This window comes from Pseudoliparis swirei, chromosome 14, assembly GCF_029220125.1.
Source record: "Pseudoliparis swirei isolate HS2019 ecotype Mariana Trench chromosome 14, NWPU_hadal_v1, whole genome shotgun sequence".
NCBI lineage: Eukaryota > Metazoa > Chordata > Actinopteri > Perciformes > Liparidae > Pseudoliparis > Pseudoliparis swirei.
The window spans coordinates 9,905,327-9,933,033 of NC_079401.1; the positions used below are offsets into that span (position 1 = coordinate 9,905,327).

General features: G+C 41.7%; 1 protein-coding gene across 1 annotated transcript in view; it reads left to right on the forward strand.

Annotated features, from left to right (window-relative positions):
• Positions 1-27,707, forward strand: part of LOC130204709 (dystrophin-like) — a 320,570-nt gene that overhangs the window by 256,720 nt on the left and 36,143 nt on the right. The window contains 2 exon segments of the mRNA XM_056431663.1: positions 7,144-7,207; positions 9,471-9,531. Coding sequence (XP_056287638.1) covers positions 7,144-7,207; positions 9,471-9,531 — 125 coding nt within the window.

A 27,707-nucleotide genomic window follows, 5' to 3' on the forward strand; every position in this document is an offset into this window, starting at 1 on the left:
CAAGGTGCTCAGTGTTGCCAGATTGGAAATGGTGAAGTATCGTACCAAAGGCTCAAAATGGTCTTATTTGGAGGATAATTATCGTGTATCTGGCAACACTGAGATCGGTCGACCAATGACTTCTCTCTACAGTCAGAGCTCACGCAAGAAAGTGGAACGTAAGGGAGATACCATTTCCTAAACTTGTAAGGGGTAAATACTGGTTTGTGAAAGACCCAGAGAAACACAAATATCCGACGAAGCAAAATCCCTGCCGGATGCATTTTTTAGGTCTCAAAAAGATGACATGTCCGGGGAAAAGAGGACGTCTGGTCACCCTAGGTTAGCATACCGGCTACAGTAGTGGTTAGCATACCGGCTACAGTAGTGTCGCTGTGCGTGTATATTTCTGCCTTAAAAGATCTCTGGCGCTTACTTAAAGCAATACTTCACCCCCAAAATGTTGATTTCTATTAGAGATAACAGGTGCCTGTCACGACTCAAAAAACAGGACCCAAAAGCACGACTCTAATGTTCAGGGCAATCAAAAGGATTTATAAAATAACAGAAAATCACAGCTATGGTGGAAAAAGACTTCAACAAAGTACAAAACAAAATCACAACTATGCAGGAAAAGTAAACCAGGACAAAAGACTACACTTATAAGAATGATCAGGACGAGACAAGAGACAAGACACAGGCTTAAAATACATGAGGAAATGGGGAACAGGTGGACACAATCAGGGGTGGAGCAGACAATCACACTAACGAGGAAACACCGGGGAAGGAAATAAAGTTTCTGAAATGAGAGAGGACAGTTACTACAAAATATAAGCAGACATGGAAAACAGGACTTAAACCTAAAACTTAACACAACCGACGAGACATGACAGTGCCATCAACGGATATTAAAAGACAATCTCTTATTATCAGTTGTCGATGCACCAGACTTCAGACCAGCTGCTTTCCTCAGTCTGTAAAACTCCTATCTTTATCCTCCACCCACCACATAAAGGATAGTTTTTGTTTATTTTCTAATGTTATATTTATGTGTTTAATTAAAATTGGAGTAGAAACTGAAAGAAGTTGCACAACCCTGTTGCTCAATGACACCGAGTAAATAACCTATGTTGACACATCCGTTTCCATGAGACTTAGACTTATTGTTTTGTTTTGTTTTGTGAAATGTGGCACCCACACCTCAATTCATCAAGACTTGTCTTTGTTTTGGGATTTTCCATTCACTGTGGAAGCCTGTTAGAAATAATTGTGTTTTCTTTAAGAATTCAAGGGAACAAACACAGAGTGAGTAATTATTACGAATGATCACTTTGAGGGTGAAGCATGTATACAAATTCCAAAGTCAGTTTGAGGCAAAAGAAATATAATTCTGCAACAACGAATAAAAGTGACGGATTGCTTCTTTCTGTCATGTTTAGCGGCTTTCGTACAGCCATTGGTCAGTGAGTGCCAGATACTTTCTCATTTTGACATGCATGAGCTGATATACAATTGTAAAGGAATTAAGTATTTAATTTGGACAGAGAAATAGGATTTAAACTGCCAGTTTTTATCAAAAGTCGGTTTCCATTGCAGGTGTTTCATTGGGAGCTGGATGTTTGCCCAGGAATTTTGGCATTACGTTTAATGGCAGGGTGATGGATAGAAATGTGTGTGCCTGCTTCACATCCAATATGTGTTTGTTCTTTCATATTTCTGCTTTATTAAATGTGTTTTAAATGTGGCGTGCGCGTGTGTGTGTGTGTGTGTGTACGTGTGTGTGGTTCTTGCACATTCAGTTCACTTTAGTTGGTTCAGAGTGTTCTGTCATGCCTAAAAGGTTAAAGCTGATTGGTTGCCGTGGCCACAAAGTGCACTCTGAGTGATTTCCTCAAATTCCTCCCCAACGATCCTCTTGTTTGTACAATTTTAATTAGGTTACCATGGATACAGGGAAAAGCAACAGAAATGGATTGGGTGAGGTGGACTCAAAGGTAATTTCATTTTTTGGTTTCATGTCACATCAAAGCCCCAACCCTCCAAAAAATAACTGGTCATCGCTGTCATATTTACTTCATTATCTTCTTCTGTTCCATACCAACAATATCTCATCAGTGGCCGACTTATTTATTGTGGTTGAAAGGTTGGCTGGTTAATCAGCCGTCCACTCACTGGGTAATAATAACCGACCTCAGTCTCTCAGAGACTATGTGCTTTCAATGATTCACTTCTTTGTTTTAACTTCCTGACACAAAAATCAGAAGCTAATCAGTGTCTGCCGAAGGTCTGCATGCTGGCTGGAGCGGCATGTGTTGCCTGGGAACATTAGATCATTGGACATTGTGTCAGGAAGCGTCAGTGATTACAACACACTCAACACAAGACGGGATGCAGCTAGCTGTCATGTGACTGAAATCACGCCCGCAAGCATCAAATTAATTGTTATGTGAATTCTACATCAGATTAGAAAGGCGTCATGGAAGCAGTTTATTTTGAGAAATAGTGATAGAGATATTTGCCTATAATGGATAGTATATAGCAGTGGCTAAAAATATATTTAAAGTGAGCATCTATGAAAAAATCCTTTAAAAATAGTTATTTATTAAATAATCAATAAAACATAAGTGTAAGTATGCTATTTATTATCCTTAAAAAAACTCCCATATCAGGATGGTTTGACCCAACCTGGCACACGCCACCTGTCATCACCTACCAATCACTTTTAAAACTCAAACAATGGTGTCGTGGTTGAAGCGTAGCAGCAATGCTGCTGAAAACACGGAGAGACGAAAGAGAAGAAGAGGAAACCAGAGCCGAAAAAATTCCGTCCGTTTACGACTATGTTTAGTGGATTTACATCCACGAGTTACAACCCACAAAGGTTAGCCAACAGTAGCATGAAGCCGGCACACCTTGAGCGGCATCTCAACACCAAACATGCTAACAATGCTTGTAAGCAGTTTTTTTAAGAGGAAACTTTCTGAATTCAGGTCATCTCAAGTCAAAGCCCTGGAGGCCTCTTGTGCAGTGTCATTGCTTATAGCTAAAGCCCCAAAACAACTTCACTATAGCCTAAAGGTGCGTTCACACCAAAAGCGAAACTATTTTTTCGCGCGACCAAATCCCATGAAAAGTCAACGTACAGACGCGTGTGGCTGCGATAGACGCGATATTTTTGGGGCGACGCGTTTACAGCGGCGCGTTTTCAGCAGCGCAATTTTCGCCCCGAGTTGAAATATTTAAACTTTGAGGTGGTCACCTCGAAACTCGGACCAATCTTGAGTTCCGCTCTCGTACCTGGAAGCGGAAGTCTTTCAGACATAACAGTAACTTCATCGGTGAAAGTGACCGAGCTGAGTGAGCCTCCGGGTGATGTCATCAACCCAAACACGAGGGCGTTAGTGTGTGAGACGTCCACAACAAATATAAAGCAGAACTAGTGGTTAGTTATTCTGGTGGATGAAGGGGATGATAACGGTCTTTACGGAGACGAGGCACAGAGATAAGCCCCGCCCCTCGCGGAGCGTCTCGACGCTTATGGCGAGAACACGGTGAACGGTCGAGCGAGTAAACTCACGCGTTTTGGGCGACAAGAAAAATCGCTTCGCTTTCGGTGTGAACGCACCTTAAGACCTGCTCCTTGCAGCCGCTGTGGTGCTGGCTGACTGGACTGTTTTTCACTCCAGCTCGATGAATCCACAGATGTCAGTGGAAACGTGTTGTGAATCTTTTATGAGCACATATGAGGGGAAAACAAGAGGAGAGGACATGTTTGGAATCCTGCAGCTGCATCAATGACGGGCAGCACAAAAGGACTCATCGCGCGCATTAAATCCGAAACCCCCCCCGACATGAAGTGGACTCAGAGGAAGCATCGGCGTGCAAGAACATGAGCCCTGTGCTACACGACGTTTGGAACGACAGCATCAAAGTGATCAACTTCTTAAAGTCAAGGCCACGCAATGCACGCCTGTTTCGCCGCCTCTGAACCACACGGGAGCTGAACACACACAACTGTCTCTGGGGGGAGAAGACTCAACCGGCTGTTGGAATTACGATCTGGAGTACACGGATCTAGCCATGCCCCCTTGTTCCAGGACACAGACTCTGCTAGACTATGTGCTATCTGGCACATATATTCAGCTAACTGAAGGAACTGAATGTGTCTCTGCAGGGCGAGGACACCAGCATGTTATGCCTGTGTGACAAGGTGGGTGGCTTCATGAATAACGCCCAGCTGTTGAGAAAGTTCTCTGCACACCCGCTTTCCCCAGGTGGAGAATGTTCTCTCTAGTGAGGATGTACCGAGCTCAGGTCAAGTCATAGAGTTTCATTCCTACTTTCCAGATATGGAGGATACATCTGCAGAGCTGGATTGGGTGAGAAACCCATTTCTTCTTTCCAAAGCAATTGGAATCAAGCTACCCGTCAACTCCTCCACCTGTCAGCTGACCGGGGCCTCCAGATGAAGTTTGCCACATCCATAATCACAGTTGTGTGTGTGTGTGAAGCAGAAGCACCCTGACCTGGGACAGAAAGCTTTTGAGCAGCTACTACCCTTTGCCTCCACATATGTATGCGTTCAGTTCGACGCAACAATGCCATTTTCAGTTTCTACATGTCAATAAATTAGACGCTGGTGTTTTGCTTCTCTTTTTAAACCAACAATTATTTGCGCTGGTTAAAATTTCCCAAGAGGTACATCACTGAAAAAAGGTTGAGAATCACAGGTATATAGTATATAAGTGATCTGGGGCATTCTGACCTGTATATGCCATCCCCTACCATTGTTTGAGTATTTGTGGGTCCATTTGAGTATTGACAAATAGCATTCTCTTCAAACTAGGAATTATGGCTACGTTATTGTCATTTAACTTTGTATACACTTCCTAACAAAAAGGTTTACACCTCCGTATGTATTTAAACATCTCATTTTTGGGGTTCGGTCCCAGGCTCTTTCAGTCACGTGTGAATTCGTGTTACTGAATCCCCAAATGCCCCAGAAGTTTGTGTCTAAATAGTTTAGATGGGCAGATGACACCTGATATTGCAGCCTCAGACAAATACATTTTTGAAAAAAATAGTTTTTATACATAAACATTGTTCAGCTTGATCTCATAGAAATACTTGAAATGGCCGCAACCTCAACCAGCGGATTACTTGGCGATGGATCATTTGTCGTGGTAGAACCAGGCGACGGCCTCCGGTTCTTAAAACATGCATTCTCTCGATGGACCATCAGGGGGCGACTCCTCTGGTTGTATAGAAGTCTATGAGAAAATGACTCTACTTCTCTCTGGATTTAGTCCCTCAGTGAACATTATAAACATGAGTTTATGGTCTCAACCTCTTGTTTCAAGTGTTTTTCAATAGAGCATGATGTTCATATTGTAAATGATGCTCTATTTAAATAGACCATAAAGAAGATTATGCTTTTGGGCGGGGCTACTTTGATTGAAAGGTCACTGCCCCAACCAGAGACATATACGACATCTCTATGTCACTTCTCCACATTCCAAATAGGGTAACTTCCATTCATTGACTCTAAAAAAACTACATGGTGACGGCCGTAATACAAATTGTTGAACTCGAGGCTTCAAAAGTTCCTAAATTGAGTATCTACGCAACTTGTGTTACGTAACAAATGAAGCCGACCAGAATCTTCTTCTTCCTGAACATAACCAGGACAGTGTGGTTCTGATGCTGTGACCTCCTTGTTTCCGTAGTAGGTTGTGGTCCTTTGACGTATTTCTGTGAGATCACGTTGCATTGTTGGAAGGGAGCCTTGGATCCAATATTTTAGTATTGCTCCTCTTTAATCTCTGTAATCATTGTACATTTGATAATAAAGAACTTGAAACATCAGTATCAATGTGCCCACTGAAGTGTAGATAGGATTTATTGTGGTTGTCAAGAGGCAAATTACAGCTCAGGGAAATGGACCCCAATGTATATTTATTTATATTCCATATATTTTATTCATGGGAAGGAGTGCATTTATATAGCAGTCATAACCAGAGTACTTTACATTTGTGCATGCTTGTTATTTGTATGAATTATACCATTTGTGGTTTGGATGTCTGTCGAACATATTTTATTTCTTGGTACATCGACCAGAGTTAATCATCTTTACAATAAACATTGATTTTTATTATTTAGACATCACTTGTTCTCCTTTCACACATGTATGAACACAGATGGGCAAAGATAGATTGTAGAGCAGGTCCAAATGGACATGTGTGAAAAATGTCAAGTCAATCGGACATTCTAGATGAGGGGCGTCGCCGGTCAATCTTTGAGGGGGCGCGAGAGAGCAATTTTTTAAAACCCAAATTTGACGTCTATATCATACATCTATTTTCACCACGCCTGACAAAGTTGCCAAATTTGTTGAGTTTTGGGGGTATGTTACATACCCCCAATATATGCCCAATGTTAAAAAATAAGAATCAGAGGAATAATAATAAGAATCCGAGCAATTTCAATGGAGTCTTTTTGCAGTCTTTACTTTTTTTAAACTGAGGAATCGTTCCTAGAGGGTTGAAATTAAGTTAAAACAGGAGGATCATCAAAGTTAGAGATTGGATTTGCATGCCAGTGATGAAGTATGTATTGTAAAAATAAATAAAAACGTTCTCAACAATAGCAGACTAGAAATAAATGAATGTGTGAGCCAGGAGACGAGTGCTTAGCCCCCTCCTCGCGGTGTGTACCTACACAGCCGTGCTGATTTGGCACAATTATCTCAACTCCATCTCGATAGACAGCTCATTCACAGCTGAAGGAGACTCACGGGAGACTGCATCCTCTCTAATTCCTCCACTACAAATTCAATTATCTCTTCCATGCTTGTCTTTGCGCCTGCTCCCCTTCCTCTCTCTCTCTCTCCGTCTGGCCATCCTTCTACCTCTACTGGCTATCTCTCTCTATTTTTTTTATAGGCATATCCCATGTCATTGTTCACAATGATACACCCACACAATCACTCCCTATGTACACCCACCATTGCATTTTAAAGCTATTCATCACTTTCAGGAAGCATCTGGGCTGAAGTTTTTTTTTCTTGCCATAATAATGATCGATTGATCCATCAATCAGTCTATTCATCGATCAATCAATCAATCCGTCCATCTAAATGCTTTTCTGTACATCTTTCTCTATCAGATCTCCATCAGTGAACATCTAAAGCAGCTGACGGACGCTCACAGGGACTTTAGCCTTCTGCACGGTGAGTGAAACACACTCACACACATACATACGCCTACCCGCATACATCGGAGTGTTGGTCAGTTGACAAGACTCAGGTTGTGTGGGTGTGAGAAAGAGAAAAGATGACACGTGTGAGACAAAACAAGGCGCCCACCTCCTGGCAGCATCTCTCTGAGTCAGTGGCTCACGATAAGTGTTAGTAGGAGAGAGAGAAAGAGCTTGATTGTCAACAGGTCACTGAATAACTGAATAATGGAAGAGGGGAAGAGGACATAAAGACTCGCCCTCATCTGGCTCCTCACCCAGCCTCTGATGGCGTATCGATCTGTTTATGCAACCTCGTTTATTTTTGTTTTATCACTGAATCCCAATATGACCCAGTGCTCTATCCATCCGCATCACAGTCACATTTGGAGTAAAGTCCATTATTGATTGATGCATTAAATGAAAGAGTAGGTGGGAGGGGGGTGGGGGGGGGTCTTCTTCTGTAAATTGCTCGTGCTACGGTGCTGGGGTTGTCGTATTTTCTGGCAATAGAATGCTGCAGGAATGAGTCCTTGAATCCGGAAATTAGTGAAAGAATGTTGACTTCCAGTTGGAGCCTCAAGGAAGAGCACCAGGCTTTGAAGAAATTGTTTGTGGCCAAATGAGAATTTCTGTTTCCTCCTCCTCATTTAACATCAAAGCTCGATCTTTGCATTGAATCAATGAAGCAGCATCCAAGAAAATGCTGAGGCAAACAGTACTAGCCAATCACAGCACAGAAGTATTCAATTCAATTCAGTTTATTTGTAGAGCCCAATTTCACAAATTACAAATTTGTCTCTGAGTGCTTTACAATCTGTACACATAGACATCCCTGCCCCAAAACCTCACATCGGTTCAGGAAAAACTCCCAAATAACCCTTCATGGGGAAAAAAGGGAAGAAACCTTCAGGAGAGAACAGAGGAGGATCCCTCTCCAGGATGGACAGGTGTTATAGATGTCATGTGACCAAAAGGACATATTTAGAGTTTAAATACATTCAATGGATATGACAGAGTGTATGAATAGTTCATAGTAGGCTTATTCCACGATGGAGACCTCCACGATCCATCAGGCAGATGGAGGTAGAGAGGAGGAGTGGCGGAGTCTCAACAGTGGGCGGAGTCTCAACAGGACAGTGGCGTAGTCAGGAGCAGGAATTCCACGACCCAGACCTCGATGATCCATCAGGCAGATAGGATCTATGCCGTCTCATAGGGTCCGATGAGAAGTACTGGCCAATCGTAGCAGATGAGGGTGGGACTAGGCGGAGCACTCTTGGGGATACAAATAATATAATGTGTAGCTAGACTTGGCATTCAAGGAAAAGTGACACAAAGTTTAACTCTTTAAATAAACATTGCAGATTATTGTTGTTGTAGGCCGGAAGACGATACGCATGCTTTTTTTCTTCATATAAGGATGTCCACCTGGAGGCACTCATTAAACTGCTAGCTGCTTTTTTTCATCAATTCTCCTTAGTTTAATTTCAAGACCACGGATAACAAAAGATCACAACACTCATACGCTCAAGAGCGGTGATTAAAATTCACAAATCACGGGGGGGGGCTTGGAAGTAGAAAATGAAAAAAGGAACAAACAAATGAAAGATTCAGACCACATGTATCAAATATGATATTAAAGGACAAAAACAGATGAGATACTATTCCCAATGTCACATTTACTCATTTATGAATGTTTTATCTCGCTTGATAATTAAGCTACAACAGATATAGCAGGACAGAAAGAGAAATAACAGTGATGATGTGAGAACGTACACGTTTCTTTCATATCTTACCGTTGTGTTGCTATGCACCGCATGTGTTCTGGCAGTTGTCCTACAAAGCATGATTCTGTTTTTAACTGCAGCCAATTTTACCCGTGGGGCACAATAACGCTTATACAGCGGGTAGTTTCAGCCAAGCGATCTGATTGGTCTGAGAAGCAGTCCAACTGTGCTGACAATTCCCAGACAGCACAGTCTGCTTAAATGGCTGGTGTGCCAATTCTTTTGGGCATAATAAATGAGATAATTAGCAATAATTCTTGTTTTTCTGCTGTTTTTCATTATCATGAATATATTACTTTGAAGACCACTTTTCATTACACATGATGTTAAGCTGCATAGACATGTTTTGGATGGCTATGCTTTCATTAGAACTACAGGATGTTGATTAAAATGTGCGTGTGAAAAAAGTTGAATTGCATGCAGACAATTTGTACGGTTGTTTTGACCTTTGTTTCTCTGTCTCAGCAGGATCTATAGCGAGCCCCTTCGAGCAGGGCGTCTCCCCAAACAATGTGCCCTACTATATAAAGTAAGTAGCTGAGCTGTTGCCAGCAGATCCCTCGACTAGTCGACATGCAAATTCTGACCGGATTTGTTAGTACTAGTCAACACAGTCTCACAGCAGTTCGTGAGATAGTCACACAATGCAATCTATTAGTTTTGTGTATGGGGACATAAATGTATCCTTTTTTTGGGGGCTTCACCCTGAAGATCTTTTTTTCAGAATGACATTACATTAAAAACAAAAGATAGGTTTATGCAACAACATTACTTAGTTAGCATCAGGAAAAACATCATGGTTGGCCTTAAAATGATGAAATACAGTTAGGTTTAGGCAACAAAACAAAACCTCAACATGGTGTTGACTGGTGCAAAAAGGATGTCTCTATTCTCATCATATTTCTCTTGTATATTTCTGCCTCCACTCAACGTAAATATTACATTTTATTTTATATATTTTGTATCTATGGTAAGACACATGCCACCACCCTGATAAAGGAAAGATTGTAAATAATATGTTTTACTGGCGAAGAGGATACACTTTTTAATTTTGGTGGACTTATACTTAAGCTTACAGGGGGTCTTACACATCACTGTGTGTGCATTATTTAAGTAAGATGACAATAATATTTGTGTACCGTGTATGCATCGGAATTTTTTTTCCAAAGAAATAAATTGACGTGTAAATGAATTGCATGGAAGAAATGCCCATGGTGTGCCTTGAGTTGGATCTGACGTCCACCAACTTTGTGCTGGATTAATACCGTGTTAACCCCCTAACTGCTGTGTTAAGCGCTTAACTGATGGCTTGCCTGATGTCTCTATAATATCTAATTATGTCTAATATTCATCCATTTGTCTGTGTGTCTTTCTTTGAATAATTCTTTCAACAGTGCTGTTTCTGTAATTATGAATCACAAACTGGTTGAGGTCAGTAGCATTGGTTGAGGTTAGTGGTTAGGGTCAGGATAGCCCATTGGTTATGGGAAAGGACCTGAACAAACCAGGGTTACCGGTACATTGCGTGAGCATGGACACCTGGCCAATCCTGATGCTTGAAAGCTACGCAGGGCAGATCTTGCCAAGAAAAGCATTGGGATTCATAGTAACGCTCTACTTTCACATTTAGTGCATTCAATCTTAACAATCTGTCCATCCATCAATCCACCCATCCAACTATCCATTCAGCCCCAGATAACGTTTGAGCTCAGTCCATAGGGCTTGGGTACAGGTTAAAGTCTCGGTACGGATCACGTACAAAGTGTGGAGTGTTAGCTAGAGAGTGAGTGTGGTACTGTATACTAGCTAGTATGGGCTAAATATAAGGGTTCAACTTCACTGAGTGACAATAAAAGTCGATTTACAATTAAATGACCGTAGGCCAGAACAACAGGAAAACATTTCTCGCAGTTAGACAGTATTGGCTAGATGTATTGTGTCATTTGCCAACTGATGGAATAAGCTTCTTTTTCACTGGTTGGTACCTGAATCCAATTGGTGATGGTGACAACTCTGTTTTCGCGATATACTGTATGTCTGGTTAAATGTTAAGACCTTCAACACGATCAGGTCAATGCCTTCAGGGTTTAGATGTCTAGTCTCTGCCTTTTCCCTACTGCTGACGATAACATGATCACCTTTACAAGGTTCCTAAAATGTGTTCAAACTTTTATTAAAACTCTGTGATTGGCAAAAGACTGCATCGTGGGTGCAATTTTTTAGACATTATTTCCTTCATTACGTCTCAAAACATGCTTGTCGAGCAATGGAGTCCCCGGTGGTGGTGAATGCTGGGAGACTGTTCACTACTCATCAGCAAAAGTTTTGGAGGGGTAAGGGGGTTTTATAGCACAGTCGTCAGCCCCGTCTTGTAGCTTGTGTCTCAGTTCTGCAGGGTGCACAAATTGTCGCATCACTGCTGGTGAGTAGGAAAAACAAAGTTCATTCACAAGAGATAACTTGATACAGGTTTTGATTTTCTGACCCACATGCAGTTATTTGCAGCCCTCTAAGGCAAATTCATAATTTGTGATATTGGGCTATATAAAATAAACTGAATTGAATTTGGCTACAAATAATCTTGGGCTAAAAATAATATTAAATGGTTACATTTAATATATTGAAGGAAGGCTATGACACACTTACTGTGGCTTTAAACTAGCTTATTGTAGCTTATGTTAGATAAGGTAAGCAAATTGTGGATAACACGATCAACCGTGAAGTGGACTTCTGTTTTTAAAGACTTGAATTTGGCATTTTGTTCGTCGCCATCTTGTTTTTTGGGATCGAGAAGTGACCATATGTGGACGAGCTGTTGAGGGATACCCATTGCTCCTGTACGCCTCTTTCCTGATTGACAGGCCTCCGTGGTTGCAACCTGTCAATCATACGGTAGCCATGCCCGAAAGCATGTCCTGTTCTATTTTACCCTAAATTGACCATACTTTACGACAAGAACATCATGCTGTATTGATGAAGATTGAGAAAAAGGCTACAATATTTACTGAGAAATCAAGTGTCCTTTTCTCATAGACTTCTGTAGAATATGACTTAATTTGACAACCAGCAGAGACGCCCCCTTATGGCCATTAGAAAGAATGCACTTCCAATGGCTGCTTCTTTTATCTAGTCTATGGTTGTTACCCTTTTTTTAAATGAAAGTCTGTAATTGTTACATCGTTACTGTAGCCTCAGTGGCATGTGACAGGCCTAACGCTCCACCTCACATTCCTAACTCATTGGTCAGAATAACCCCTACAATGTCTTTGTCAACCTACTTCCTGCTGCTTCGTCAGTCAAGAGAGTTCAGACAGAAGATTGCATGGGCTTGGTAATCAGCAACTAGCAGTTTGGTGTGTTTGAGATAATACGTCATGACAAGAGTGAGACGTGGAATTAACTGCAAGTGTGCATGTGGGAGAAAACAACCTGAACTGAGAGAAAAGGAGAGGAGGAAGGAGAGAGGGAAAGAGAAGTGACAGATTCTCCTCTCCATATGCAGTGATAAAGCTGGACCCGACCTGATGACCGAAGCCCTGTGAGTGCCAGCTGAACGCAAACACACACACACACACACACACACACACACACACACACCTGTCTACATGTGATTGTTGGACATGTCATTTCAAAGCCATTAATATAGTACAATAACAGCCTCCGATGTTCTTCACTTACTCAAGTACTGTCTTCAAGTACAATTTTGAGGTACTTGTACTTGACTTGAGTAGTTTCATCGTATTCTATTTTATTATTTGACTCTTCTGTGGTTCAAAGGTAGACATTGCACTTTTGACTACACTGCATTTATTAATCCAATGATATGTAAAAGTATAGGGACATTGGCCATTCTGCCTCTTCTGCCTCCATCATAAGCATAAGTTTACTTTGGATACCTTAAGTGCATTGACAGTGAAATACTGTAGCCTACTTGTACTTGAAGGAGCACTCCCACAGTGTATAGTCCGATTTAGCCTCTGTGAGTAATTGTATATTGTCTTCTGTGGCTCTGGAATAGCTTTCTATAGTCTGAGGAAATATCCCTCATGATGTCATTGGATGTCATCTCAGCTTAGGCCTGACAGAAAACCTGCGTGACAATATAGAGGTGCGGAGTTTGAAATATCAGAAAGAGGGTTTTGGGGTTTGATGCATACTTTAAACTAAAAGTTGGTATATCTCCAACAACTCCTCTGCCTTAATGTGCCACTCTTTTTTTTTTTTATGTCTCCCATATTTCCATCAAGTTTAGTTTGTCACACATTATACAACACTTATTTCACATTTCCATGAGTAAAAGTTGTGTAGGGTACCAATAGAAACAATCCATTCCTGGTTCCACCTTGGTCTAGGTTCCAAGTGATCTAAGTGAGTAGAGTCTATCGACTATAGAAGTGGCCATAGTTTGGTTGGTGGACTGGCATTTTGAAGCCTCGAGTTCGGAGTTTGGGCCGTTGCCATCTTGGATGATAGATGTCCCCATCTTATCTTTTTGCAATCAGGGTGACGTAAGGATGTCACATATGGTTCTGGTAGCGGTAGCGACCTGTCAATCACAAGGTAGCCCCACCCTAAAGAAAACTGGGTCTTTTTCACTCTAAATCAGGGATGTCCAAACTACGGCCACGGGCCGCAGTTGGCCCGCAGCAAATTCTAAAAATAGAATGGAATATGGCCCACACATAAAACTTGCACTTATTGTTATCTTAGGGTCACCACTAGATAGAGCTACGGTCTTCAACAAGGCAAATTCTCCGCAAAATAAAAGGAATCAAAGTAAAGGTCATAGAGAAGTGTGACTGTTTCATTTGCAATGAAACTGTTTCTGTGATAAAAGGTTAGAATGTACGACGACACTATGAAACCAAGCATCAGACCTCCACGTCTTACGCTGGTGCCGAGCGAGAAGAGAAAGTCAAGCAAATGGGCGCTAGCTCAACAATTATATTTTTCCCGTCTGAACAAAACACAAGACAATGCCACACTAGTCAGCTACGAGTTCGCTCAACTCATAGCGCCGACTCATAGCGCCAAATAATAGCAACAACTTATAGCACCAACTCACACGGAAACCTTTCTCGGACGCAGAAAAGTTGCACGAATAATGTGCCCGGAAAAGATGCTGGAAATTCAACCACGTAAAAATGTCCAGAAACACAGTTGTGTGGCAAATGGAAAACGTAAAGCACCGGGTGTCAGCTAACGCCTGTGCGTTTGATTTGTACTTGACGGCGTGTGAGAGCACAGACACTGCGGGGAGTTGAAGCTAACTTTTTGCATTATGGAGTAGCTGCTGGATCTGAGCAGCCTCAGGGGGAACAACAACAGGAGAGGACGTGTTCGAAACTGTGTCGGATGCAATCGACAAGATGGGACTTAAATGGGACGAGCTGTGTGGAATTGCAACCGATGGGGCTCTGGCTATGACAGGCGAGCGCCAAAGGAATGGCCTCCATGGTGTGCGCCAAGGTGCGATAGAGTGGAGGTGAGGCTGTTGAAATGCACTGTACCATCAAAGCTGCTTTTCCAGAGGTCAACCTTTCTTAAATTCCCTTTTTAAAAGGTACTTGCATTTGATACTTAGCCATGTGTTGTACATCCGAAATTGCAGCACAATTTCAGCTATCTATATAATGAAGCACCATTGTCTTTAGGCAGTGTACAGAGATGTGTCCCTAAAGCTAAAAAGTTGAAATCTGATTTATTCAAATTTTTCAAACCTCTTATGAAAACATACATGTGGACGAACCATTTTGATGCTGGAAATTGTTTTACCAAAGCCTTAGGTTCACAATGGTGATGTAATATATTAATAAAATACATGTAAAAAATGTCTTTCATTTTTTTTTGGAATATCAATTTTTTTGTGAAAGTGTTGTCTGTCACTCTACTGTCACCAGATGTGAGACTGAGATAAAATGTGACTGAGAAATGACTTCATTCTGTAGAGCAAGCATCATGGGATGTATGCAAATAAAAAATAAATATTCAATTCTATTCATTTTATTTTGCATAGCCCATTTTCACAAATTACAAATTTGCCTCAGAGGGCTTTATATAACAACCGCTTTTGTTTTCAAAGAAAAATATTTACGAACCCAAGAACTTTTCAAGAACAGTTTATGTCCTGTATAAAAACAAACTGAAAACAGCAGAGCTTTTCCTAAGCGTAAGGAAGGTAGGTCCTTCGTGATTTCCTTCGTGTTCATTGGTTAGTTTCACACCAAATATTGACGGACACACGATTCCACAAATTACGTGCGGAGCTCGACACAAACGTCACACGGCACGTCCGAGCTCTGTGCTCGATGTGTGAATCACGTACGATCTTGTGAGAAGGACACGGAAGTAAAAACAGATTATGGCAACATCCGAATCATATTTCTGTGCCGTTTTACCGTGGAGATGTGAATATAACCAATTATGACCTTATATTCAAGTTAACACAATTTGATTCATTTGGTTAACTTTAATAGAGGTGAGGCGATATACCTCACTTTGTGTATTTTTCAGTATGTGGCCCTGCTCTCAACGGATCATAATGTACTCAATGAATATCATGATTTTGTGATTGAGACCATAAACTCAAGTTCACAATGTTATGGTTGTAATAAATCAAGTGATAAGTAAGCTCATTTTCTCACAGACTTCTATACAATCTGACTTGTTTTTGCTCCCGGTGAAGTCGCCCCCTGGTGGCCATTTAAGGGTTTTAAGACACTGCCTCATTGGCTTTACTCTTCAGAACCGTAGCCCTGGTGAAATCGAGCAGAACCATTCCACTGTAGGATAGCGTTGAGGTCAGGACTCTCTGTCCACACAGAACTTGGAATATCAAAAGCAATCCCAAAAACTGTTGACACAAACTTCGGAGAATACGATGGACTAAAATGTCGCAGTATGCGTCAAGGGGTCAAACCATGAAAACCAACTCTGAACCGAAAGTATGCAATGTTTACAGGGGTGTCTGCATACTTTTATGCATAAAGTGTCTGTGCACACATTACATCCTTACACACTTCACACCCACTCGAGCTACACTGTGCATACAAACACAGTGTGACAGCACGACAACATATGGCCGACCAACTGCTTCTTGTCAGGTTCTGGAGACCATTTATTCTAAAATCCTGCGACATCCCCCTTGTGGATTGGCCTGCTCCCTGATGGGCCGAGTCCATTTTCAAATCTGTGAACTCCTGCACAAATGTGGTCAGCCGCGAAATGACCGAAATGCTTAACATCAGTAACAGGGGGAATTGTCCGATGTGTTGAAACCATTGCACTCCGTCTTCTCCCTCATCTCAATCTGTCATTGCCTCTCTGCTACACGTACACACAGACACACACACACACACACACACACACCTACACACAACTACACACACTAAGGTATAAAGACATACAGTTGTGATTGGGTAAAATAACAGTTGAGACTTGCCTATAAATTACAGGCTGTTCTCTCTCTCTCTCTCTCTCTCTCTTTCTCTCTCTTTGCTGGTGCAACATAGCCCACATTTTCCAAGCCTTTAACACTGATTCCCAATGCAAAGAGACCCCGCCCCTCCGCCCCCCATCCTCCTCCCCCCCCCCCTCTCTCTCTTTCTCTCTTTCTCTCTCTTCCTGTCTCTTCTGTGTGCCTTGTAAAAGCAAAAGGTGCCTCCGCCTTCTTCCCCTTTTTTGTCTCTCCCACTTTTCCTCTTTTCTATCCCTCTCTCTCGACCTTGAGTGTAGAAATCTGTGTGCCTTGAAAAGCACAGTTTCTCTCTCTCTCTTTCTATTTCTCTCTCTCTCTCGTCAGGGAGGTGAAAAACCTCCTCGGATGGTGGCGAGGCTCCTTTGCTTTCAGAAGCAGTGGGATGGGGGGAAGGGAGGCAGAGGGGGCCTGAGCTCCGCCTCGTCGATCTAAACTGCGTCAAGCGGAACCAAAAACTGTGCGGAGTTTCATTTCAAAGTAAAGGTGTCAATGTCGGGTGGTTAAATCTTGTTTAATGTTGTCAACATTCAGGGCAGGATTAACCCACATGGGGACCCTGGCGTAAAAAAACATCAGACAGGCCCTGATTAACCCCTAAGACACTTGACATTTAGTTTTTGATCCAAAAATTATAGTTTGAGACACGATATTACCTCAATGTGGGCTATACATTATTTCATAAAGCACTGCAGAGAGATGAGACTTTCCATTCTTTCAAGCACTAAATGTCAAAATCCCTCCAACCAGTCACACACATCTTCATACACTGATGACATCTAATCTAAATGCTCATTCTCAGACAATCTCTAAATAGGTTTCTCTTATTCCCACAATGTAGTCCCCCCCCCCCCTCCCAAAAAACCGCTACATCTTTCGAAGTGAAGCTTTTATGTTGAAGCATCAAACAGGAAGTTCTCTTCGTTCCATTTCGTCAAGTGTCCCTTGTGTCTCGCTGGCCAGTCAGCCGGAGCAACCCACCGCTGCTGCTGGCAGAGGAACACACACGCGCACACACACACACACACGCACACACACACACACACACACACACACACATACACGCGTACACGGAGCCTACACGCGGTAATCTTGGACGCCTCTCCCCGGTGGTAGAGGACTCTCGGTCGGACCGCGGAGGGGTCGGGATATCGTCTCGGTTTTACCCGGGAATCTGTTTATTTCTTTCCGGACGCGGAGCGCTCTGAACGGCCAGCGATGCGGGAGCAGCTTCGGAAGTGAGTGCGGGTCTGGGGGACTGTTTTATGGCGGTGCTTAATAATGGTGATGGTAATTGTGCTGGTCGTAATGCAGTAAACCTGTTCACGCAGACGACACATTGGCTGCGGGCTGTTCGAGGCGGTGAGCCGGGGCACCGATACCCCCACACTCAGCGGACATTACCGCCGCTGTAGGCGAGAATGTGCGACATTAAAACGGGATTAGGATGCATTCAAATTCTATTTAGGACGTGGAAATATAATCTGTGACTTCATGTGTGCTGTTATAACACATGTGTGCAAGTCCACACGACATGCATCTCCAATCAATGTCACCTAGCATGTTAAAATGCATGTTGTGGCATATTCACAAGCATAAGTTTACAATATATGTATTTATGTATTTATTTGCTTTTATAGATGAAGCCTAGAGCAGGTGATCGGGGGGGGGGGGGAACGGAACATTAATTCTTAAATGAAATGAGAGGAAAACTGCTGTATTTTTTAGTAGCCATTGCACTCAACCAGCCGGTTTCTCCACAGCGGCGGGGAACCAGGCGAGGTGTGCGGCCACTGGGGCTCTTCAACCCGCTGCCCCCCCCTAAAGCATTCACTGGCAAGAAGGGCATTGAAAAGCAAAGGGAATGCAAATAGAGCTTTGTGCTGCCTGCCTTTTATTTACCCTTATTAATTTGGCCCGGCAGGGATTTGTGTGAATTTGTGTGTGTGTGTCTCTCTCAAAGCGGCGATGTATCCCTGTGTTGCATTCCTTCACAGGATCACGCACACCATCACCTCGGGATGGGTGGAGGTGTGTGTGCGTGTGTGTGTGTGTGTGTCTCCGTGTGTGTGTGTGTGTGTGTGTGTGTGTAACGCGATTTGCTGGAAAATTACGCTGGGCCTCGTTTTTTAGTTTTTTTTTTACATTTGTTTCATTCCCAGGTTTTAGATCCTTATGTGTGCTGATGATCATCTGCTGATCAGTCCTTTCGTTTTTTGAAGTGGGATATGCACTGATGGGACATGAACACTTTGTGCACTTCAGGAGTTGGTCACATCTTAGCAGGAGGTGCAGCGAGCTGGATGGTGCATATTTTATTGGCACCAATGTCTTTGCAGGTGTGTGTGCACTGATTTAAGTACAGCTGATGGAGTACTGAGATTCAACGGCAGGATAGTGGTGCTGCTGACGTGCTGGGGCATGATCCTTATTGCTTGTGTGTGCTGTCTTTGTATTCGGTGAAGATGAAGCTGAATTCCAGCCGGAAGTGTTTTTTTATTTTTATTCCTGCATTCTGAGTTAGTGATGGAAGGATCTTTCCCCCACATTCAAGCCGCACACCTTTTCTGTTCAGGTGTCTGTTTAAGGTGACAAGAAGATGTTTGACACAATGTTTGTGTTTGTATCAGAATACGTGCAAAAAGAAAAGTGTCTCTACCTCCATGTTTATTTTCCTGGTCTTGAGAAAGAAATTGTGACCATGAAGTTGTCGGATGATACTATCCTCCCTAGTCCTCAGGGGTAGTTATTTCAAAATGTTCTCAAAGGATTATGTCTGTATAGGATTGGATTAAAATGTGATCTGAAATGAAAAATTGGGTATTTCAATCAAGATCCAATGATTTCTCATGCTGACAATTTGGATAACACATTTTGCTTTAGATTTTGTAATCCAATCCTACCTTTTTTTATTCCGGACTAAATGCATTTCAGGATTTAACAGATTGATAAATAGCCTTGAGCTTCACTTGCATTCTAATAATTATGCACTATGTTGGTTATAATCAACTCTCAAGTGTGCCTTTCTAATGTAAGTGTTTTAGTTATAACAGAACTCGGTAATCAAAGAAATGTAAAGCACTCTGCAATAAAATAAGGCCACACTTCTTCCTGAAAACAACTGAAAAAACTGCTGTACATACAAGATTAACAACATCTAGTTTGACATAAACATCGGAACTACATTGTTGGTGCTAAAACATCCAAATAGGTTTTTTGTCTTCCGTCCATAGATTATATAAGAAGTGGACGCAGTCATCGTGACGTCACCCATTGGTTTGGGTACGCCCTTTGTGGTGATAAATCAAGTGAGAATTCATTTTCTTATCGACTTCTATACAATCAGACCTTTTTTTGCTACTGGAGGAGTCGCCCCCTGCTGGTTTGCTCCATTGGCAGGCACACAATGTTCTCCAGCTGGCTATAATTAAAACAAACATTTTTTGGGGGTTTATTTGATAAGGGACAGTACACATTAATATAAAACATTTCTGTAAATGTGCCAGAGTTAGCTAAGAGGCTCTTTTTCATCTGTAGTCCCGAGAATATTAGCTAGTAGTTAATTAGCTTGCTAGCTAACATTAGCTTTAGCAGTGCTAAATTATAGCTCCAAAAAGTTGCCATTGGGTTGGAGTTTGTTTCTGCAGTCAACGTATGACGCGATTCCGATTATATTCCCTTTTTAAAAGTGGAACCATTGACCGTCAGGTACACCAACAAAGCCAGCTAGTGCACTAGCTCCTGTTGGCATGACCGAAGATTCATTACCAATCGTCATGCCCTCATTTTGAGTAGGTGTGGACAATTGACCTTTTCGTGAAATGGTCTGCTAGGTTTACATTTTTTATAGGAGCTTATGACCTGTCAACCTGCCAATGTTTTGAATTACTCAGACAAAGGCAGAGAGATCATTCTGTTTCTTGATTGAGAAACGGGAGATGTACTTATCCGGATCATTCCGCACCATTAATTCAATTCAATTCAATTCAGTTTATTTGTATAGCCCAATTTCACAAATTACTAATTTGTCTCGGAGTGCTTTACAATCTGTACAAATAGACATCCCTGTCCCAAAACCTCGCATCGGATCAGGAAAAACTCCCAAATAACCCTTCAGGGGGAAAAAAGGGAAGAAACCTTCAGGAGAGAACAGAGGAGGATCCCTCTCCAGGATGGACAGAACAATAGATGTCATGTGTACAGAAGGACAGATTTAGAGTTAAAATACATTCAATGAATATGACAGAGTGTATGAATAGTTCATAGGAGGCATATTCCACGATGGAGACCTCCACGATCCATCAGGCAGATGGCGGTGGGGAGGAGTGGGCGGAGTCTCAACAGTGGGCGGAGTCTCAACAGGGCAGTGGCGTAGTCATGAGCAGGAATTCCACGACCCAGACCTCGATGATCCATCAGGCAGATAGGATCTATGCCGTCTCATAGGGTCCGATGACCCCATGAGACGTGAAGTCAAAAGGACTCCGGGGAGAAAGCAGAGTTAGTAACGTGTGATTGAGAGATCAAAATTCATCCTTAAGGAGAGAAAAAAGAGGAGATAGGTACTCAGTGCATCCTAAACGTCCCCCGGCAGCTATAAGCCTATAGCAGCATATCAAGGGGCTGGACCAGGTGAACCTGATTCAGCCCTAACTATAAGCTCTGTCAAAGAGGAAGGTCTTAAGTCTACTCTTAAACGAGGTGACTGTGTCTGCCTCCCGGACTGAAATTGGAAGCTGGTTCCATAAAAGAGGAGCTTGATAACTCAAGGCTCTGGCTCCCATTCTACTTTTTAAGACTAGGAACTCCAAGTAGTCCCGCATTTAGTGAGCGCAGCTCTCTAGTGGGGCAATATGGTACTACAAGCTCCTTAAGATATGATGGTGCATCACCAATCAAGGCTTTGTACGTTAAGAGAAGAATTTTAAAAGTGATTCTTGATTTTACGGGGAGCCAGTGCAGAGCAGCTAGTGCAGGAGTGATGTGATCTCTTTTCTTAGTTTTAGTGAGAATACGAGCTGCAGCATTCTGGATCAACTGGATTACTGCAAGGAAAGTTGATGCCATACGATATGTGAAAGTGGCTTTTGTGCAGAATCAGTTATTAATATTAGAGATGCACCGATCAGGTTTTTGGTGCCGATCACCGATCACCGATCACTGAAATCAGTATCTGCCGATCACCGATAACACCGATCACTGAAATCAGTATCTGCCGATCCGATAATACCGATCACCGATCACGGTGTTGATTGAAGCATTCTATTTATTGTGTAGCATTATTGCCTAGGACTATGAGGAACTACATATATAAAGCAACTCAAACATTAAAGAAATTACCGATTTCTTTAAACATTTAGGACTTTTACTTTGAAAAATGTCCTAATTGATACATTAAAATTGTTTGATTGCTATTGTAGAGGATTTCAGATATGTATGGAACACATCTGCATTATTCATTTCCTGGAACTCTTGGGGAAATCTATTTACAGGACTTTTTTTAACATACAAAAGTCTGACCTATTTTTATAAACTCTTCCTTGGTACAGTAAAAATGTTTTAATGTTGGCATAATTTAAGCTAAATCTCAGAAACGATCTATAAAGATACAAAATCAGTTAATTGTTTACTTTTATATGTTAGTGTATGATTTGTCGACATCTTATTTTGAAAAACGGATGTTGTTTCACGTGGTTCTTTCCGCTAACTTTGCAAAACCGGATGTTGCCACTTAAATCCTTCCGCTAACTTTATCAAAACCCTCGCGCGCTCCCGATCGAATGCGTTTACCGTGAACATCAGTCTATAGGGGCAGACATGTGAGAGTCGGCTGAGTTGACCCAGTGATTCAACTCGTGGGACGGGGACGCCGCTCGGTGCGTGAGGATCCCCTCGCCGGGCGCATCGTCTCCGTTGCGGTGCGCTGCGATTGAAACGTCTGATAGTTCTCGCAGATGTTACGTCATCTGATCGGCCGTTTTGATCGGCCGTTTTGAGAACGCCGATCAAAACCGATAATGGGAATATCGGCCGATATGGATCGGCGCCGATCAGATCGGTGCATCCCTAATTAATATGAAACTTATAATAATAATAAATGACTTGAACATTAGGAATATTTACACCTATATTTACCAGTGATTCTTCTTATGATGTAAATATTTATCTGCTTTCATTGGTTATTCGTGTCTGATCTGTATACTCTTTCAAAAAATTCAGCTACCTCGTTTATTTGAAAACGACACCTCAACGCCTCCTCTTCTTAGTTGTATGTGATTTTATTTTTTATATTCAATATTAAAAACTTTTAGGATGAAAAGGTTTTTGGATTTTTACAGTAAGAGTTTTCTGGCTTTTTTTCTGATTTGTGAATATAGTACATGGACATCTTCTTAAACATTAAACAGACCAATTGATTAAATGACTAAATCTGTTTGCTATGACTGCCACCAAATAGGGATAACTGCTGAAAATAGTCCCCATAAAATGCACTGTTTGCTGGTGTATGAGTAGTATTTTTGTTGGCTATTTTAGGAAATTACTGACATTTCTTTCTCTCATGTATCCAACAAAATGTAAATATGTATCTGTGAGCTGTTATTACAGATTTACATCTTCAGTAGTAACTAAATGGGGTTGGGGCTCAAAATGCTTTTTATTGGCTTTGTTTCCAATAACTAAAACATAGAGTGACACCAAAATTATCCTTTTAAAAATGTCCTTCATATTTCAAGATGCATAAGTGCACTGATATTATTAGTATTACATTTGAACTGTGTGTGATCCTTCAGGTTTTGTCTGCTCCTCATTCACAAACAGCTTCCTCTAATATCCAGCTGATGAATACTGCTTTTATGCCTTTTTACCCACTTTTTACATCCCGAAGGCCATTGTTTCAGCTTATTCAGAAACCTGCTTTGCAGGAAACATTTTCTCGGGGCTCAGTCAATGATAGGCAGAGCAAGGCGTCTCCATAGCCCATAAACCACCTTTTAATCATTCATCCCAGAGCCATAATTGACTGCAGCGAGAAGTGACACTCATGTCTCTGTGCAGATTCATTATTAATAACGCCTATCTGTCACCGCCAAGAAAAGCTTACAGCTGCCTGTTAACTGTAATATGTAGCATTGTGTGTTCAGGGTTAGGGAGTGTGGGCGTGTGATGAAAGTGTGTGTAATTGTCTGTTCAATACAACTTACATTGATGCTGTACAGCCTTATATGTTCTGGATGAAATAATAGCTGAAGGAAATGAAGTGATCAGATTTAGACTTTTTCCTCATCACGTTTGGGCAACACTTCTTTAATCCTTATTCATAGCTAGTTTCTTGTGTTTTTTGTCAGTTTCCTCTAAGTTAGTTTTAAGTGATATTATTTCTGCTTTTTCATCCCAGTTTGTGTTGGGAGGGATGTAAATGTTGAATGCTCTTTCTCCCCTCTCTAGTCAGCTTCAATCATATGGCCCTCGAGCAAGGCAGCGAATCCGTGACTGCTCCGCAGGAGCCGCCCAGTGTGCAGCGTAAAAATATATATCTTTTGACAGTTTACGATGTATTATCAACACTTTGCCTTTTCCTGGGGCCGTGATACATTTTCTATGGAGATAGTGTCCGTTTTTTTCAAAGAGCATAACAACGATTAAAAACTAGAGATGCTTGGGTCCTTCAGGCCAAAAGTGATGTGTGATTGCTCTTTTGTGTGTGTGTTTTTTTTGGCGGGTCAATCCCCATGGGACATCTGGTGGGAAGACTGCAGAACTGAATGTTGTCGACATATCGGAACAATGTGTGTTTGTCAAGTGCCTTGATACGTTTTTCCCGGTGTGGCAGACATAGGGGCGGAGAATTTGTGGTTAATGCAATTTTGAAATACACCACAACTTCATTGATTTATTTTGGGGAATGCACTTTTTGTCTCCATGGCTGGGCGACAAAAACAATCGAGAACATGTTCCTAGTAAAATCTTCCACAATAACTTCCCTCTGTCTCAGACCTTCTTTCGAAGCAGACAGTTGATTTAGCAAATTACATTGACAGAATCCCCCCCAAATTGCCCTGTTAGTCATTTTTTTCCGGTTTATCTTCAGGATCCTGGAGAAGATCCCCACCTCTGTCTGAGGAGGAAAACCTTCATGCATAGTAACACACACACTGCTCGCTCTCTCTAATTTGTCATTGGCGACAGCATCCAATAAAAACGACCCAGGCTGGTATTCACTAATTTAGAATGATTCCATTTCTCTTCGCAATGGAGGTCAATTTTAGCAATTGCATTACCAGTCGGTGTTGGCTCCCAGCTGCTCAGGTTGTGGTAGCAGCTGCTCTGGCCGAGTAAGGCTGAATTTCCAAGTCAGCTAAAATGGTATGAAAATGTTGATTTATTTAGTTGAAGAAAATCTCACTTATGACCTAACTTTCTAATTTGATCTTTTGTGCCACTCCAAAAGATTCTGTAAATTTGTAATTCAAGGATTTTGAAGATGTTTTCTGTCCAGCAAGACACTGGGCTCAATTTGACCGCCCCAGAATCAGGGATTGATCACTTCACATGCTCCTTTTGTTACTGTTGTTTGTTCCTGAGCAGCTGATCTTGCTCAATAAGTCTTATTATATGTTCTCAACTGGTTCAGGGTGCTGAACTACAGTAGTTAGAAGCCCACGGCTCAGCGCCTCTGATTATTTGATTCTCTGGCTCATAGCAACTAGCCAACAACGAACCCCCGAGTGACTGACCCACTGTTTGCAAAGACTCTCAGTTTAGAGGATTTTTAAGTAGCGCTTCACCATGGGACCCCTCTCCTCATTATCTGGAGTGGGAGGGAGGCAGGAGAGATAAAAACACAAAGGCAAAAACAGCATATTAATTATTATTTGGCTGCTTCTGAGACAAAGGTGAACTGCAGTGTGACCAACTCGACAAGCGTTCTTCTAACAAGCCGCGATAGGGTTGCAAGTTGTGTAAAAACATGCCAAAGGTCATAATTATGTGGGCTTTTGTCTGTGAAGGAACGCGAAGCACAGCTGTATTTTTAAACTACACTAGCTCGTTTATTTTTGCTGTTTGCCTTGAATATTTTATTGTTTCCCTCCTTGACCCACACCTGTGCTGAAGAAACGGGAATGGACAAAAATGCTTTTCTCCGCCTACAGCTGTTGTCTAATTTTCACCATCAAGTCGGTCGCAAAAGGGCGCTAATATTTCATTCTAGCTGGCACTGAATAGGCCTTTAACTGTCCTTTATTTTACTTAATGACGACAGCGTCACAGGCGCCTCTGATTGACACATTCTAAAATAAGAAGCCACTCTCGTTTCCTGGATTGCAGGGAGCCAAATGTCTTTTTATGAACCATCTGACATGTCAAGTGGAAGGCACTAGAAAGCATTTCTTAAGATGCCATTGTTCTCCGTCTCCTGGACTTTTCAAATATTGAATATGCCCCGAACAAAAAAAACTAATTGCCTTGCTAGTAAGCCGTGTGGCTTCCATTAGCTTTATTTAAACAGGCAGCTGACACATTACCATCACATTTACTCTCTGACACATATTTATTGTGGCAAAGAACATTTCATTTATTTTTTGCTAGAAGGGATACTCTTTCTTATTAATGCAGCTGGAATTAGGTGTCCAGATTTTGCTATCATGTTAGTACAATAATTTTTACCACATCAGCTTCGTGGAATTGATGGCCAGGGAAATATGCTCTTTGCTATACAGTAACATAATTAGTTTTTGCTGCAATATATTTAATGTAGAGTTTTAATGACCTCATCAACTTATTAAACAACATCTATGCCCGTACTTAACAATTTATGACGAAGACATGATAATAGTGTGACATGGATGGAAGCAAAGATTGGTAAAGAAAGGATTTTTAAATACACAAAAAACTATTCCTGAGCAGTTTCATTTTTTTTTTTACTGCAATATGTACGGCTTTCAACTCTATGGAAACATAAAAATCATGACTCGAATACAGAGAACTCAAACATTTATTTTGTGCTGTATATTATGTCACAGTTTAGCTCCACACCCTCGTCACTCGATGTTCAGTCACTCCCACCTCGTCAATCCAACTCCCTTCGCTTGTTCACTCACCTGCCTCTGACCACGCCCACCTCGTTAGTCTCATTCCCTTCAGCTGGTCCTCATACCCGTCTCACCTGTTGCCTATTCGCTCATTAATCCCTCACTACTAAGGCCTCACTTTAGCATCGGAAATACACACGGTCAAATGGCAAAACTGCCCCTAAGAAATATAATGTTGAAGAAACCACTTTGTATCTGTAGACTACTGCTAAATAGTCATATTATTACAATTCTTTTTTTAATGGAATCTATATGTACAAAATATTTCCAAGTGTTACCAATATTGTAATGCAATGCTGTATATAATTTTTCACAACCTCACTTGTCCTCTCTGCTCCGTGTAAATAATCATGACTTCCCAGAATTTAATATTCTTTACATGATCTGGTTTTTGCAAACGGTTTGTTTTGGGGTTGTCCGTATGTTTGTACATCCTAGAGGATAACCTCGATTAGATTTTGGTGGACAAAGATCGTGCCGTGAATTCGGAAAAACAAAGTTTGGGCCGTAATGTACGAATACACTAATTATGACAATTTGTAATGGGATCAAATTATGAAGTGATACAACTTTGATAGAGAGGGAAGTAGACTGTGACTTGCAACACTTGAAATGACCGCAGTGGAGTACATTTCTTAATAAGGAGTCCAGATTAATGTTCAAAGAATTTACGACAGCTCATCTGAGGCGAGGTGATGTCCCCACGTAGAAAACGCTACACATTAAGAGAAGATTTGGGTTTATTTAATCCAGCTATGTTCAGATAAAGACAAATGCATTGTGTGCAGGCGTCATCTTTTGAATTCTTTGGGCCTGTTTTTCTCCTGACGTCCTCATTGTTGAACATCCAAGTTGTCGTCAGAAGTGCGACAGGTCACAGAGGAAAGGTAACCCGGTTAATTAGTTCTGACCCACGAGCAGATGAACATGATGCAGGGTTGACGAGGAGCTGGAATAATGGAGAGGGGTTCAAGACCCCCAACAAGAAGCACACGTTCTTTAAATATCATCGTTATCGTCCATATTCTTTTGAGGAAATACACGTCCCTCTTTTCAGTTTGGAAGGCTTAAATCACACACACACACACACACACACACACACACACACACACACACACACACACACACACACACAGTCTC